The sequence below is a fragment of the Lytechinus pictus genome, chromosome 7 (genome assembly GCF_037042905.1).
Source record: "Lytechinus pictus isolate F3 Inbred chromosome 7, Lp3.0, whole genome shotgun sequence".
Classification (NCBI taxonomy): domain Eukaryota; kingdom Metazoa; phylum Echinodermata; class Echinoidea; order Temnopleuroida; family Toxopneustidae; genus Lytechinus; species Lytechinus pictus.
Genome location: NC_087251.1, coordinates 14,532,546 through 14,548,480, shown reverse-complemented (window position 1 = coordinate 14,548,480; position 15,935 = coordinate 14,532,546). Strand labels below are relative to the sequence as shown.

General features: G+C 35.6%; 1 protein-coding gene across 1 annotated transcript; it reads left to right on the top strand.

Moving 5' to 3' along the window:
* The first annotated feature begins 2,492 nt into the window (after positions 1-2,492).
* On the top strand, positions 2,493-15,433 carry LOC129265985 (glycoprotein hormone beta-5-like). Its single transcript, XM_064102001.1, has 3 exons — positions 2,493-2,604; positions 9,707-9,966; positions 11,735-15,433. Exons 1-3 carry the CDS (start codon positions 2,559-2,561, stop codon positions 11,927-11,929), a joined length of 501 nt encoding a protein of 166 aa, XP_063958071.1. The 5' UTR covers positions 2,493-2,558; the 3' UTR covers positions 11,930-15,433.
* The last annotated feature ends 502 nt before the right edge of the window (positions 15,434-15,935 follow it).

Genomic DNA, 15,935 nt, shown 5'->3' with positions numbered 1-15,935 from the left:
CATTGCCATTCGCAATTATGTAACCCCAACAAAATGATACAGGAAATTATTTTGTTTTGCTTTCACAATTGTTGGATATTAATAGTGTATGCATTGTGATGTTTTTATTCTTTTGTAAAGGCAAATGTCACTATCAAATAAGACCCCCCATATGGGAATGTTGTTAAGATAAAGGAAATCATATAATAGCTGTCATTGAAAGTTGCCCAAATACTTATATAGGTATCATAAATGCCAATCTGCTGTCTAATCTCATTTTCACATCAACTTGGTAGTGACAGGCTCGCTGCACTTCAAACTGTTTTTTGTTAAACTTTCAATAAAGCATATTATATATATATATATTAATGAAACGAATCTTAAAAGTATGTCCGGAATTTTGATCAACCCTTCTATAACCAAATAATAAATTAAAATTGATATCAGAGATTAAAAAAAAAATATACGAGACTCTTAATTGGTCGAGGGAGAGTGAATGGTGTATTAAGTTCGAGAAAGTAGTGAAAAGATCAGTGAAGTGGGCCAAAGAAATTACAATAAAATCAACAGAGAGAATTGGTATAAACTATCTTTACAAAAGGTTAATGCTATACGCTGTCGCATGAGGTCGACGATTACACGCGGTGCAAGTTTGCGTGAGATTAACGCTTGATTTAAAAAAAAATATATATAACGATCGCAAACATAATGTTATCTGTCAATCAAGTACTTGTCTTTAAAACCGTTGTTGCACTTTGAGCCACATTCTACAGATCTCTAAACCGAAAAGTTGTTAAAAATACTAGTAGTTGATCAGGTATTACTTTTGTGCTTTCGATGTGCTCATTTTCCTCTGATTTCATCTACGCCTTCTCAGTCGTCCTCCTTTCTCTATCTCATAGTCCGTTTTGGCTACATGGGAAACATGAAGACTAGATGAACATGATACGCTTTTAAATCCTTACACTCATGTTTGCCTCGTCTGTTTAGCAGAGTGAGACTTTTGGCGCCGCTTTTCCGACGGCGGCGGCGACAACGGCTTCATCAACATGAAATCTTGACCAAGGTTAAATAAGTTTTTGAAATATCATCATAAATTGGAAAGTATATGGACCTAGTTCATGAAACACGGCCATAAGGATACTCAAGTATAACTTAATGTGAGTTTCGGGTCACATGATCAAGGTCAAATGTCATTTAGTGTCACTAGACTTAGACCACGTTGGGGGAAATCAACTTCGAAATCTCAACCAATGTGAAGTTTTTGATATTTCATCATAAGTTTAAAAGTTTATGGCTCTAGTTCATGAAGCTTGGACATTAGGGTAATGTCGTATAAAAAAACCATCCCACTCGAGGTTTCGGGTCACATGACCAAGATCAAAGGTCATTTAGGGACAACAAAGTTTGGTCATGTTAGGGTAATTGTTGAATTGCCATCATAACTTTAAGTGTTTATGGATCTAGTTCATAAAACTTGGACATAAGAGCAATCAAGTATCACTAAACATCCTGTGCGAGTTTCAGGTCACATGACCAAGGTCAAAGGTCATTTAGGGTAGTAGTTAAGGGATAGACCTGGGCTCACTTGACCTTTGACCTTTGACCGCATGACCTTTGACCCCAACTTCCGGTCACTGTTGACCCCGTGACCCCACCTTCCGGTCAATCATGACCTTTGACCTTTGGGTACGCGGTAAACAGGAAATTGGATAATGGAGCGCGGGAAGCGATTTTAATTGGATAATGGAGCGCGGGACGCGATTTTAATTGGATAATGAAGCGCGGGACGCGATTTTAATTGGATAATGACTCCGCGTGGGGACGCCATCTTAATTGGATAATGAAGCGCGGGAAGCGATTTTAATTGGATAATGGAGCGCGGGACGCGATTTTAATTGGATAATGACTCCGCGTGGGGACGCCATCTTAATTGGATAATGAAGCGCGGGACGCGATTTTAATTGGATAATGACTCCGCGTGGGGACGCCATCTTAATTGGATAATGAAGCGCGGGACGCGATTTTAATTGGATAATGACTCCGCGTGGGGACGCCATCTTAATTGGATAATGAAGCGCGGGGACACGATTTTAATTGGATAATGACTCCGCGCAACCACCGTGATGTCATAGAATTACCCTTTACCCGGTATTGCACCACCGCGGCGCAATCGTCACGTATAGGATACGATGCACAAAACAGACGTATGATTTCTGCACAGTTTCCTATTGAAAAAGGGATCTTTCTCCGCGCAACCACCGTGATGTCATAGAATTACCCTTTACCCGGTATTGCACCACCGCGGCGCAATCGTCACGTATAGGATACGATGCACAAAACAGACGTATGATTTCTGCACAGTTTCCTATTGAAAAAGGGATCTTTCTCCGCCTTTCGGCGGATATATGTCAACCGCCTCGCATGACGTCACCGGCTACGTAAGCACCGTGATGTCATCCCAGGGAATTACCCTTTACCCGGTATTGCACCACCGTGGCGCAATCGTCACGTGTAGGATACGATGCACGAAACAGACGTATGATTTCTACACACGCGGTTCACGAATTGATCACCCCATGCACGGCCAGCGCGCGTCATTGAACTTGGGATATCCTATTCAAGGTAAAAGCCGGCTCTCTCTGTCTCTTATTACAACAATTATTGGTAATCCAAAATGTGATTATAATAGTGACATCTCAGACTCTACTCATTCCAGACTTTTACACATCAAAAATCTCTGACTTTTCCATACTGTTTTGTACATACTTCCATATCTCAAATGACCTGCACGGCTCTCTGACTCGCAAAAGTATACTACATGCATATTTAAACCAGTAGATGACTCCTTTCAATCAACTTCATTCATCCGCAGTACAGATGGTGATAACATGAAACACTATACAGTCAAGGATGATTATTTTATCATTATTATCATTTATTCTATTCCATTTATAATGTAGATAGGTTCAGATATTGTATAAACAACAGATTTTGATACAAAGGTAAAATAATGTAAGTTATGTTCTCAAATTATGTTGTAATTAAAAACTAATTGTTAACTGTCCATTATTAATATTAAAGTGAAGTTCTCGTTTTTCTTTTTCTTCGCTTAACTTAATGGATTGTAACACATGTCTATGGATGGCATTCAGAAAATATGAACACAATGAAGTTCTAACTGTCATTTATGTTGAGGGCGTTTTCTTGGATTATTATTATTCGACAAGCTGATGTTTGTGCCTTTAGTTGTAGGTTCCATCTTCACCCTCCGTTTCTTCTCCACCATCATCATTATCGTCATCGTCACCTTGATACTGGAATAAACCATCGAATTGTGAACCATGTCTGGCTAACACTCTCTGTACGGCTTTCCGGAATTCCATGCCATTCTCTAATCTTTCCGTGAGATCGGACACGATTTCATGATTGATGTCAGCGTCTTCGAGGTACACGTTCTGCTGCAAGAACTGAGAGTACAGATCGAAAAAGATGCGTTTGACTGCCCACATTAGTTTCACGTGAGCCTTTGCTTTAGCGTCTTCTTCTTCCATTCCTTCTGAGATGTATTTCTGATATTTTTCGTCTCTCAAGTCCTTGGTGGCCGTCATGGCTTGCTCTAACCATCCTCGATAAGCGAGGTTGTCTTCAGTTTCTTCCATGTTTGCTGTCATTGACGATTCGTGTCCATCGCTTTCTGATACGCTCGTTTCGGAATCACCGTTGGATTCTTCAACTCTTTGCATTTGAGAGGATGGGTCGGATTCTTCATCTTCACTCGTTTCTTCTCCAGTATCATGCTCAATTTGTTCATGCCTCTGCATGTTATATTTCCTACTAAAAGTTTTATCGCATCGTGAACAAGCGTAACGGTTGGACATATCCAATATATTCATGCTGACTCGATGATTATTTGTTGGGAAATGAAGAAAATTAACGTTCAAACTTGTAATTATACGTAATCATGAAACGCGCGCGAAGGTACTTTGATTCTTACGGATTTTTACGCATTCTTACGGATTCAAAGGTCAAAGGTCAAGTGAGCCCAGGTCTATCCCTTAACTACTTAGGGTCAACAAACTTTGGTCATGTTAGGTTTATTGTTGAATTACCATCATAACTGTGAGTGTTTATGGATGCAGTTCATAAAACTTAGACATAAGAGTAATCAAGTATCAATGAACATCCTGCGTGAGTTTCAGGTCACTAAAGGTCATTTAGGGTCAGAGAACTTTGGCCATGCTGGGGGATTTTTGAATTGTCATCATAACTGAAAGTTTATGGATCTTGTCCATGAAACAAGGACGAAATAGTAATCAAGTATCACTTATTGTTTTGCACGAGTCTTAGGTCACATAATCAATGTCAAAAGTCATTCCAGCTGGACATGCATAAAATTGCACTTCACCGTGTCTATTTTATCCATCTTTCAAAAGTAACTTTTCGGATACCACAATCATTGGATGTTTAGATAAAAGCGTCCTCTTTTACGATTCAGTGATCATTGGTTAGTATTATGAAAGAAATTGCCATACAAAACCTTCATATTCATAAGAAAAGATAAAGTGAATTATTCGATCTTACACTTTTTTTGATACTGGAACAAAATCAATGACGTTGTTGTAAGTTTTGTGATGATACTGGTAGGCGGGTCCCCATTGAATCGAATGAATAAATTTCATATTTGTTTAACAACGATGAACCCGCACGACATAAACGTATTCCCAAACTCCTGATTGAGGAAGTAATATTGAAGGTACATAAATAGATGTTTCATAAGTATATTTCATGTGGGTGGGGTGTATTCTACGTGGGCCATGCGTGAACGTATGGCCCACGTGGTTAAGCAAGAATATTCAATTTTATAATTCACAAATAAGAAAAAATAAAATGAACTGAAAACTGTCAGAAACAATTGTAGTAGATTATTCACATCGCTTTTAAGAGGAATTGAATATACGGGACATTGATAATTAAAGGCTAGAAGCAAATCAACCGCAAATTATTGCTTTTTACTAGTTTTCTTTTGACACAAATCAAGCAAGTTAACCGATTTTAAACGTCATATATTAGTCAATTGTCGTAATTTTATTAGTGTGAATAAACGCTCGCAGATAAGATCAACATATTTATCTGTTTGATATTTGAAATATCTCTATTGCTATATTGCGGATTTGCAGGTAATGATTTTTCCCCTGTACATCATTTTAATTAGCAATTTATATAAAGCTATTTATTTACACATTTCCTTCTTGCTTCCGTTTCCTTCTCCTTTTCTCTCTTTATTTCACACAAGCCCCCTCTCTCCCTAATTACTGTTAATTTGGTTCTGAGTTTCAAGATTGAAGGAGATAATGAAACGCATTTAAGTAAAAGAATCTACACGCTCTTATCAATGACGGCAAATATTTTATTGACCAGATACTAAGTCAACAATTTGGTTCTTTTAAATTCAAAGTAGCTATCCTGACGGTAAATATGCATTTTAAAATGTTATTACTCCTCCTCCTACTACTACTGCTATTATTAGTAACAATGATAATGGTGAGTAGGGAGAAGAGGAAAGAGAAGATGGAGAAGAAATTATGAAAATAATAACTTTACTTCTACTTTTATAACTAAAACTGCATATTAGAACTACGGCTGCTCTTGTGCTGCTTGCTTGAATTTATAATCTCTAATATGATATATATAAATAAACTGAGCTAATACGGGTACCTCTATATCTACTACTTTTTCTACCGCTGCTTCAGCGTTACAAAAAGAGCTATATCCGTGTAATTCCTTGGGAACAGACAGTTTAGTAGTATTCTGTTTAGGCAAATCCTTTGCGAGTTTTAAGTGCTGAAGGATTGGATTAAATAGATGAAACTTTATCCTTACGCCCTGTATATCCTTTCCCTTTCTATTCTGAGGGAAGGGAGGGACTACGTCATGGGACGTGCATCGTGAATAGCCTATTCGCTTTCAAGTTTGTTGTCCATATATTTATTTGGTTGTAACCACATGTCGATTTTTGTTGTTTTCAAGATGTTTTCAAGAGAATATCGAATGTGTGCAAACATCAAGATGATTGAGATATGATTGTGAGGCATCGATCAAACAAATCGCTATTCAAATGCCCATTTACATACAATGATGATCACAACATTATTCAACAAAGAGCACAGTTTAAGTGGTTTGGAGAGACATATGACATGTATGAGGAATAAGAAAATGAGCATGAAAATAGAGAGAGAGAAAGGGGGTGATGTGGGAGGGGGAGAGGGAGCGTGGGACGGGAAATACTGTAGGCCTATGTTTGAAGTGACTGATCCAAAAAAAATATAACCCCTTAAAAAATGCTTGTCAGACCTGCATGCTCCAAAAAAATGATAGGTATTTATCTTCAAATTATTGATTGTCACATTGACATCCATAGTGGTACTCCAGTCTAAAAATGTGAATTCGACACAAATAAAGTAAATCAAATAAAAAATTAAGGTTTTGCATTAATTTGTGAACTAAGCGTTCTGCATTTTTACTCCTAATTTAGGGTGTATGAAATCAGTATCTTGTCGCAGTAAATATATAAACAAATCTTGATGAACACATTGAATAATAGAAATGATTTAAGTATATCAAAATGGAGGAGGATATGTGATGTCTTCGTCGGTTTTAATGCTATATATGTCTCTCTAATGCTGTGTTATATACCAGGTAATATAATTTACTTTAAAAAAAGAAATTGTACGATTTGTTTTCATTGGATGATAATTTGTATATCACATGTTCTGTAATGTCCTAGAGAGTGTTTCTTGAAACCGAACACCCTCTTAAAAATGAACAGATAATCAATACATGTACAAAAAATACTCCCTGTTCAAGTTGACATGCAATACAAATGTTTTATAGAAATATTGAAATTTCATAGCATCAAGAAAAAAAATACTGCTCATTAAGTAAATACTTTATGTTCCAAGACCCCATTCGATTTTAGTTTCCGGTCAGAGGTCTCATTTTAACAGATATCAATAAAAGAATTATACACAAACATCACCAGAATTGTACAAAAAATATCATCCATCAAAAAAAAACCTGGTCCCATTGAAGATCAACAGCAACAATTATCATGATTATAACTGCAGCTGAATATGGGCTATCAGTCGTAATTTCTACCTTGTAATTTTGTATACACAGTTCATTCTATTTGTAATATTACATGATTTCTTTTTAATCTTACGGAAATAAAAACAACGGCAACAGCAATATCATCAGAGGGTTAATTCTCATTTTTACTTACTTTCAACATAAAACATTCCAAACAACTCCCCAGACGCTCGTCGTTTTATTCTACCTTTAATGACAAGGCACAGCCAGATAGACTTGAGTCTTTTTTTAATGACAAGTTGTTTGAAAATACCATTTTGTAAGAAAAAACACAATGAGGAATTCGATACTACTTTTACCATATCAATTAGCAGTGGGTAGAGAACAAGTGAAGAGAATGATGTGTCATGAAAACGTCAAGAACATAGCGAGGTACATGAGAAAAACAAGCTTTGATAATCAGTCTGGCACTTTGCAACCCCAGTTCCAACCGCGAGGCACTTAGTTGGGTAAAATAAAATTCCACCATAAATGAGATTCGTATGTATTACTGCGAAGAAGAACCACATGCCCATTTCCAAAGCGATGTTATTGATAGAATTTACATACGAAATCACTTCGTTTGTCACATCTGCGCAATGCCAAAATGTAACATCTTAGGTAATATATTTTATTAAACTATAAAAACATCTTGAAAGATCGTTAAAGTATCTTATTATATGTGTATTTGCCCTTTCAGAATTATTATTTTTCCGTATAGGGTATCATTTTTTGTTTTGTTTAAATGTTGAGGATCAGTGGTAGCATTATTATGATGGATACACGTTTGAAATAAACTCAATTAGACATGTTATTTATTGATCAGTTATTGTTTCATTGCTCTCTTTGTGATAATGAATTTATCCTAAATTTAATTTATTATCTTACTGTATCATTTTCACGAAGTTATTTTTGTGTTTGGCACCCTAAATATATGATAACAATATTATCTTCAGTGTTGAGTGTTAGCCCATGTTCAATATACAGTGCGTATCAAAAAAAAGTTTACACTTTGAAAAAATCCTGTAAAATTATACATTTGTAATATCTTGAAGATTTTTCCACATTTTAACATTGGTACAGATCCATTTAAGCAAATGACGATATAACTGTCGAAAAATATTTCCGCTTGAGTGAGCACCACTTACTTTTGAAAAGTTAGTGAAAAATGATTTGCGCAGAACTTTGAAATAGTTATGCGAATAAAAGTAGACCTTTATCATGAAGCACACGTGAAATTTAGCTAGTAAAATTGATTTGAAGATATATTTTACCTTTTTTGATTTGTTTCCTTGCCCAAAACACTTCGAAGAGTGCATTTTGCCCCACCCCACTCCCCCACACACCGAGACCATTATGACGATATTTGCTTTACACTGAGCTGTGATTTACATGGAATGGCTTAAGCCTGATTTTCATTTTGTTTATCATTGCCAAGCTTGGAAAAAGTGACTGAAGAAACAAGTATTAAATGAAAAATGAAATGTAAACCCACTTTCAATGATAAAAACTTAGTGAAAAAATGTTGGAGATGTCTGATATAAACTTTTGTTCAGATTTAGTTATGTCCTCAGATCCAGCTGGCACGAAAAGGGTAAAAATTGTGCTTACTAAGTGTTGAAATTTCAATTTGGGTGGCAAAATTGTTACAAAATGATTGAATGTATCCGTTTTATTTCAATTGACTAAAAGTGCAAGGGAAATGTATGAGAAATGTTTTGCAGGGTAAGTTTGATTTCGCCCTTTCCCCTTGACACAGCGTGAAAACGAGCATTTCTGCGCAAACAGATTTCTGCGAGCTTTACAAAAATGGACAGTGCTCACTCAAGTGTAACATTCTGACAAAACTTTTACTTTCATTGGATAGATGAGACCCAAACCCAAGATTATATGTGGAAAAATTACCCACATGTTGTATATTTTTTAATTCCCAGTGCTTTTTCAAAGTGTAAATTTTTTTTGATACGCACTGTATATATAGTCCAGTGCGCCACCAAAGTTTTTTTCATATTTTTTTTACGCGTAGTGTATCTTCATTTTAGTTCAATGGCAATGCAATAAATGTTTGAATATTATTTTTTGCACAATTTGAAATCTTATTTTCCCCTATTTATTTCTCTATTTTGTGTATGAATCTAATGAAAGATATACGTCCATGATCTGTGTACAACATCTATGATCACAGGTTGTACCTATATAGCTTGCCTTTGAGCCCTCTCAAACACATTTCCTCCTTACTCTTCCTTTATAATCATGGTAATAATCATAAACTTTGTTCCGTAGCCATTTTATCTGTGAATCCTGGTGGACTTTTAAAGCCTGTTGACTAAATGGCTGGAAAATTCCTATTTGTTTTCCTACTCGTAGGTTCACACAAATAAGGATTGACAGCGGATTTTCACGCCATGCCAATGCTGCTCACGAGCCACCAATCTTTTTGGGGAAAAACATCATTAATTAGAATAACAAATTAAGAACTTTTATTATGAAATATGAAACTAATAGCTAAGGATATACAAAATGTTCATTCGTAAACTTAGTTCTATTAGAATTGGAATTAATGACAGTTTCGACATTTCTCATTTGTGCTTAACCTTAGATCACGTGATGAAATCGAGGATGAAATCAACAAAAACACTGACTACGACAATGACGTCATACCGCATCCATCGTATGGTAACATCGCTCGTCCTCACAGTGCTGGTTCTCTATATCACAATATGGCCTACAAAAGTAGAAGCAAATGGTCGTTTGGGCTGTCACGTCAGGCAATACTTACAATACAAGGCAGAAAAACCCGGATGCCGGCCACAAAATCTTGTTTTAGATGCCTGTTTTGGGAGGTGCGATACATACGAGGTAATATTAAAAGCAGAAAGGAAAAGGAAAACTGTTATTCTAATAGCATATAGTGACGATGCTTGCTTAATGATTTTATTGAGGTTAATTATCCATAACGAAATGATGAGTGAGCAAGAGACAAACACCAAATCATAAGGACTGTCGAGTTAGAAAAGTTATTCTTTTACAATAAGATCCCGCACACTACAGTCACACTGACGAAACTGATTCCATACGTACCAAAGATATTACGTTATTTCCAAGACAACACCATCGATAGGTTTACAGCTCACCGGATTAATCAATGGCATTGGAAGTTCACAGCTATGGCCCGCTTTCATTTAGACTTGTGTAAAACTTCATGATGGCCAAACTTTGCAGATAACGTTTGCCATATTAAGCCCAAGTATAATTACCCTCGGTGGAAATCAGGATCAATCAATGAAATAGGCGGTATAACCTAAAAGCAAACTGTATGAAATTATAAGTACTTAAACAACACACATAAGTGATAAAAAGTCAATTCAGAAGGGTTTTATGCCCAATATCAGCAAGTTATCTTAATTGTCATCCTTTAGTAATATGAAGCAAGGGTCATGTATTTATAACATAAGAATACAACGTTTAACTAAGAAATTTTTACCCTGTAATGGATGAGGTAAAGTGATGGGTGCATAAATTGTGAATATGACAATTAAACATTTCACATTTCTGCAGTAGATGAAATTGGAATAGAATAAAACCCGCCATAATAAGGGAGCGCCCTGATCTTACAAAACACATGCGTTTAACGGATGATGACCTTCATGATGATTTCCTACGCTCTCAATCAACTGCAAAGTGAGGATATCATTATCCTGCTTCCTCCCAATAGTTCAAGGAACTATTTATAATTTTGAATACTGGTCTGTATGGGAAAAAAAATGTTCTGTTGTTGATGATGGTCTTCCTGGAACCTCGTCTTTTATTTCTTAGGGAATAAGAGCAAAGAGAAGGAGAGCATTGCAACCCCTGTAGAAATGACAATCATTGATTTATTCATAGGCAGATCATTCTAGTTGGCTCACCAGGTGGCAAAACCTTAGGGTTGACATTTTGATCATTGATGAATGGTTCTGATCATCACTGAAATCAGAACGCCCTGAAACTCCTATTTCAAGATAATCAGCCCCAAGCTCTCATGTTAGTTTGACATAATTTTGAGAGGAAACTCTCCAAAGGTCGGAAGCCAATAGCTACGGGGAAATCAATGACATGTTGACTAACTTTACTGGAACTGATGCCACAATATTGTGCTTTCGCACATTCTAATTTTTCTCTCCTTTCGATCATGATAGCAATGGTGCATTGAATAGCGCCACAATCATGACAATACTGAGCCGAAATCGAAACTCAGAATTCAAATCCAGAAACAGCTCAACCAGGACATGCATGTGGATGTTATCATTGACTTTCTCTTTCCTACCAACTTCCATGCACTCTGATTTATAGTTTCGAATTTAATGTGTAAAACACCAGGATGTTATTACGATGTAGGGTTACATTTGTAGAACATTATTCATTTGTAAAATCACGTTAAATATCATAAACACGCAATAACATACACATGCTCACACACACACACCCTCACCCATCTTCACCCTCACAAACACCCACATAGACCTGAAAATGATAACAATTCTGCCATGTGTCATCTTAATAATTTTGTGTTCACTTGTTTTCTTTAAATGTCTTAAAAACATCGTCCCCTCTCATATTTTCATGTTTTTTCACCTCAAAACTACAGGTCCCAGAATTAGAATTTCCGTTCAAGTCTTCGCACCACGAGATGTGTTCATACCACCAAGTCCAGCTTGCGACGATAGAACTTGATGATTGTGATCCAGGTGTGAACAGGACCTATACCTACCGGAACGCTAGGAGCTGTAAATGTCGAAACTGTTCACCATATAACACATTCTGCTTTGGATTATCGCTTTAATTTGATCTCTAGCATATACTGTACCTTGTTTACGCCATCATGTTAGTGTCTGTGCAACCACGATTTGAATCGCAAAGGTGCAATATGCCCTTTAAAGGACAAGTCCACCCCAACAAAAACTTGATTTGAATAAAAAGAGAAAAATTCAACAAGCATAACACTGAAAATTTCATCAAAATCGGATGTAAAATAAAAAAGTTATGGCATTTTAAAGTTTCGCTTATTTTCAACAAAATAGTTATATGAACGAGCCAGTTACATCCAAATGAGAGAGTTGATGACATCACTCACTCACTATTTCTTTTGTATTCTATTATATGAAATATGAAATATTTTTATTTTCTCGTCATTGTCATGTGAAATGAAGTTTCATTCCTCCCTGAACTCGTGGAATTCCATTATTTTAACATTTTGTGCTTCAGGCAAGGAGGTCCTAATCGTCAAATTCGTAAAAATTGAAATATTGTATAATTCAAACAATAAAAAACAAAAGAAATAGTGAGTGCGTGACATCATCGACTCTCTCATTTGGATGTAACTGGCTCGTTCATATAACTATTTTGTTGAAAATAAGCGAAACTTTGAAATGTCATAACTTTCTTATTTTACATTCGATTTTGATGAAATTTTCAGCATTGTGCTTGTCTGATTTTTCTCTATTAATTCAAATCAACATTGTTCTGAGGTGGACTTGACCTTTAATTGATAGGGAGCATATAGGAACTGATAGTCTGTATGTCTTAAAATTTACGACCCATTGTTTTCACATCCAGCACAAAAAGTGAAAATATGATATCATTTTGACCGATTTTTATTCAGGGCACTGGGAATGATTTTTTTTTTACAAAGGGTGCTGATGTCATTTTGACAAGCAAAAAGAAAAAAAAGGAGTTTTTTTAGAATGAAGGGCATTTTGGCCCCGAGAAATTTTGACAAGCAAAAAAAAAAGGTTTCACTCACATTTTGGTCCAGAGAAATTTTACATAGAAACAAACTAAAAAAAACTTTTTTTTTCCACAGCTACCAGAATTCCAGGGGATGCTGCCTATGGAGAATTACACACGCAGCACCCCCCCCCCCGGAAAAGCATCCTGCTAATTCCCAGGGCCATGACTTTATTCTAATCTCAAGCTTGACAATATAAGTTTGTGAAACTCATGGAAAATAAGTGATTATGTGAACGAAGAAGATAACAGATGAATGTATGATTTAACATAAATGTATACTTACGAATGAATAAAAGTAAAGTTTAAAAAAGTCCTAAAAAAGTAAAAAAAAAATGTTTTATTTGGAACAAAGTCGAATCTTATGATATTGATATTCGAACAATTTTTAGAAAATTATCCACAAACGGAATTTCTGACTGATATATTTAATGAAATCATGCGATTTAATTTTCAAATAAGTATTATTCCAGCCTACAGGTGTTCTTTTTTAAATGAAAGCATTTATCTATACGAAGATTACATCCATAACCCCCCCCCCCCCCTCATGCACGACACGGGCAGATGGGTGCTATGCTCGATTTTTAATTTTATGAAAATTTTATGAAAATCTTAACATATTTTACATGGGGTCATGTTGCGATCAGTATCAACCCTCTTCAAATCCACAACAAAAGCTGTTTGAATGGAATAACATTCGCGCCAATAGTATTACACGGTAACACGCGTGTCAATGGTAACGAGTGTGTCAATGGTTAAAGAAATGAGATAAGTCCTATATCTAGGAATAAAAGAAAATGTTGAAATCACCACTTTAATCACTTCAGATCATATTCCGAGAGAAAATCTAATCGAATGAACATATTGAGATAAGCAGGATCTGATCATAATGATACAAAGACTTATCATTTATCCGATGACATAGATCATAACTTACAGATCTTCTTCCCATGTCTTTTTCTTACCGGTAAAAACTAGGAAACTTCATAAGAACCGAGTATCCGGACGATTTATAAATCAGTTTCCATGGTTACTGTCGTCTGCATAAAATGGATCGGGAAATGTAAGAGATATCGGTCTACAAGTACATTCATTGTACAGGACCTTCATGGAAGTCCGTTATGTGCACATAGCTTGTATAAATGTTTTCAAAGCCACATGTTATTCATCAAATGTAATACTTTATGTGAAAATTGGGATTTTTATTATGTATGTATTGTATGATAAGTGTCACTTGTATAAAGTAATATAGTAAATGTAATTTTGCGAAAACTATTTACTGTTCACGTGCATTGTGCGCTGTTGTAATAGCTACAGCTATTACAGCTACAGCTGTTACAAGAAGACCATTAATTTGCTTATTAAAGGAAACAACGTTATTTTATAAAGTGAGTTGTCCTATGTAGGCCTATATACACACACTCTTAAAACTAATCAGTCAAATTGACTTGATCAGTAGTCAACTGAGTGCAACTGATACGTTTAGTCACATTTCTGACGCATATTCTATAGTTAGAAATAACTCTGTTATAGTAAATTACGCCTAGAAAAATAGTCAAATACAGTTGCACCCAGCTGTCATGACCCGATTAACAAGTCGTTTTGACTGATTTCTTTTGAGAGTGCATCATCATTCAAAAAAGTAAGTCGGAAAGTTTTATCACTTGATTGTATGTATGTAAGCAACCAGTTAGTTTTGGAGAGGTGACATTTCGATCATGATGATCTTATTATACTCCCCTAGTATCAGTATTCTATTTTGAATATCACCGCTATTTTCTGTAAGTAAACATGGAAAAAAGTACATGTAGCAAAACTATTAATTTTCCTATTTCCCACATCCACGGACCGCTACTATAAATACAGAGCTATGTCCAGTCACATTTGAGTTCTCGAAAATCTTTCATGTTAAATGTAAAAATCATATTACTTACACATCAGCATTTTGTTATACCACAGCCCAAAAGTCCCCTAATCCCGGTCGGCCGGCCCTCTCTCTGTCTCTTTTTCGCTTCTACCATGCTCTGTTGTCAAGCAAATGTGAGTCTCCCATCCCCCTCTCCCTCCCTTTCTCTCTTCCATGTTCTCTTCACAAGCGACTGTGACTGTCTCTTGTCTTGGACAAGTTTTGATTCGATCTTGTTTGAAGCAAGCTTGCAAACAATCTATGTTTCTTCATGAGACGTTTTATCACCTCATCAGAGAGGGTTGACATCTGAAAAATAATAACATTCAAATCGCCTTGAAAGTAATATTTTTCGCAATCCCCTTCACAGAGGGTATTCAAATGTTTACTACTTGTTGTGATTAGTAATGATGTAACAATGTGCCTGGGTGTAATTTTGTTTTTAGTTAAGTGATCTTGCAGAAAAAAAGTGATAAGTGTGGTGAAAGTTGTCACTGAAAAAGGTCGACATAATTAATGCTTCATATCGCAAATCATTGTAATAGAGATTGTAGGCAACAGTTATGATCACATCAATTGTATAAAATACAACTTCAGGGTGTTATTTTTTCTCAACATGACGAAGCTAATAAACAAAAGTATTTATCAATTTTGAAAGAACACTGAAGTCTTTTATTTCGAGCTCATTATAAAACTTAATCCTCTTAGTAAGTATGAATCCCGTTTTATATGCATCATATTCACTCTAAAAAAATAATATCTAAACAATGATATAATGAATAAGCCTGTTTACTTGGTGAATCAAATTTATGGACATTTTTTTCCTGTGAACTTGATTTAATACGAGGTATTTCTTTAACGTGTTAATATATCAAATGTATATATTAAACATTTACACCTAAATTCCAGCTTTTTCTGGCAAGCTTTTGGCGAGCTTTCAGGCGTTCAAGAACAAATTTTGATATACATGTATGATGAATATTTGAATATATTAAACAGATCTATACATTACATGTATATTTAACTATCTTTTGAAGGGATATGGCACATGTCGCCCCATTCCGACAAAAACCAGAGGCGTTCGCAGAGGATTACACATCATTTTTTTTACTGTTTGAAATATTAATATATTTAACTCTGTAAGGCAAGTCCATAT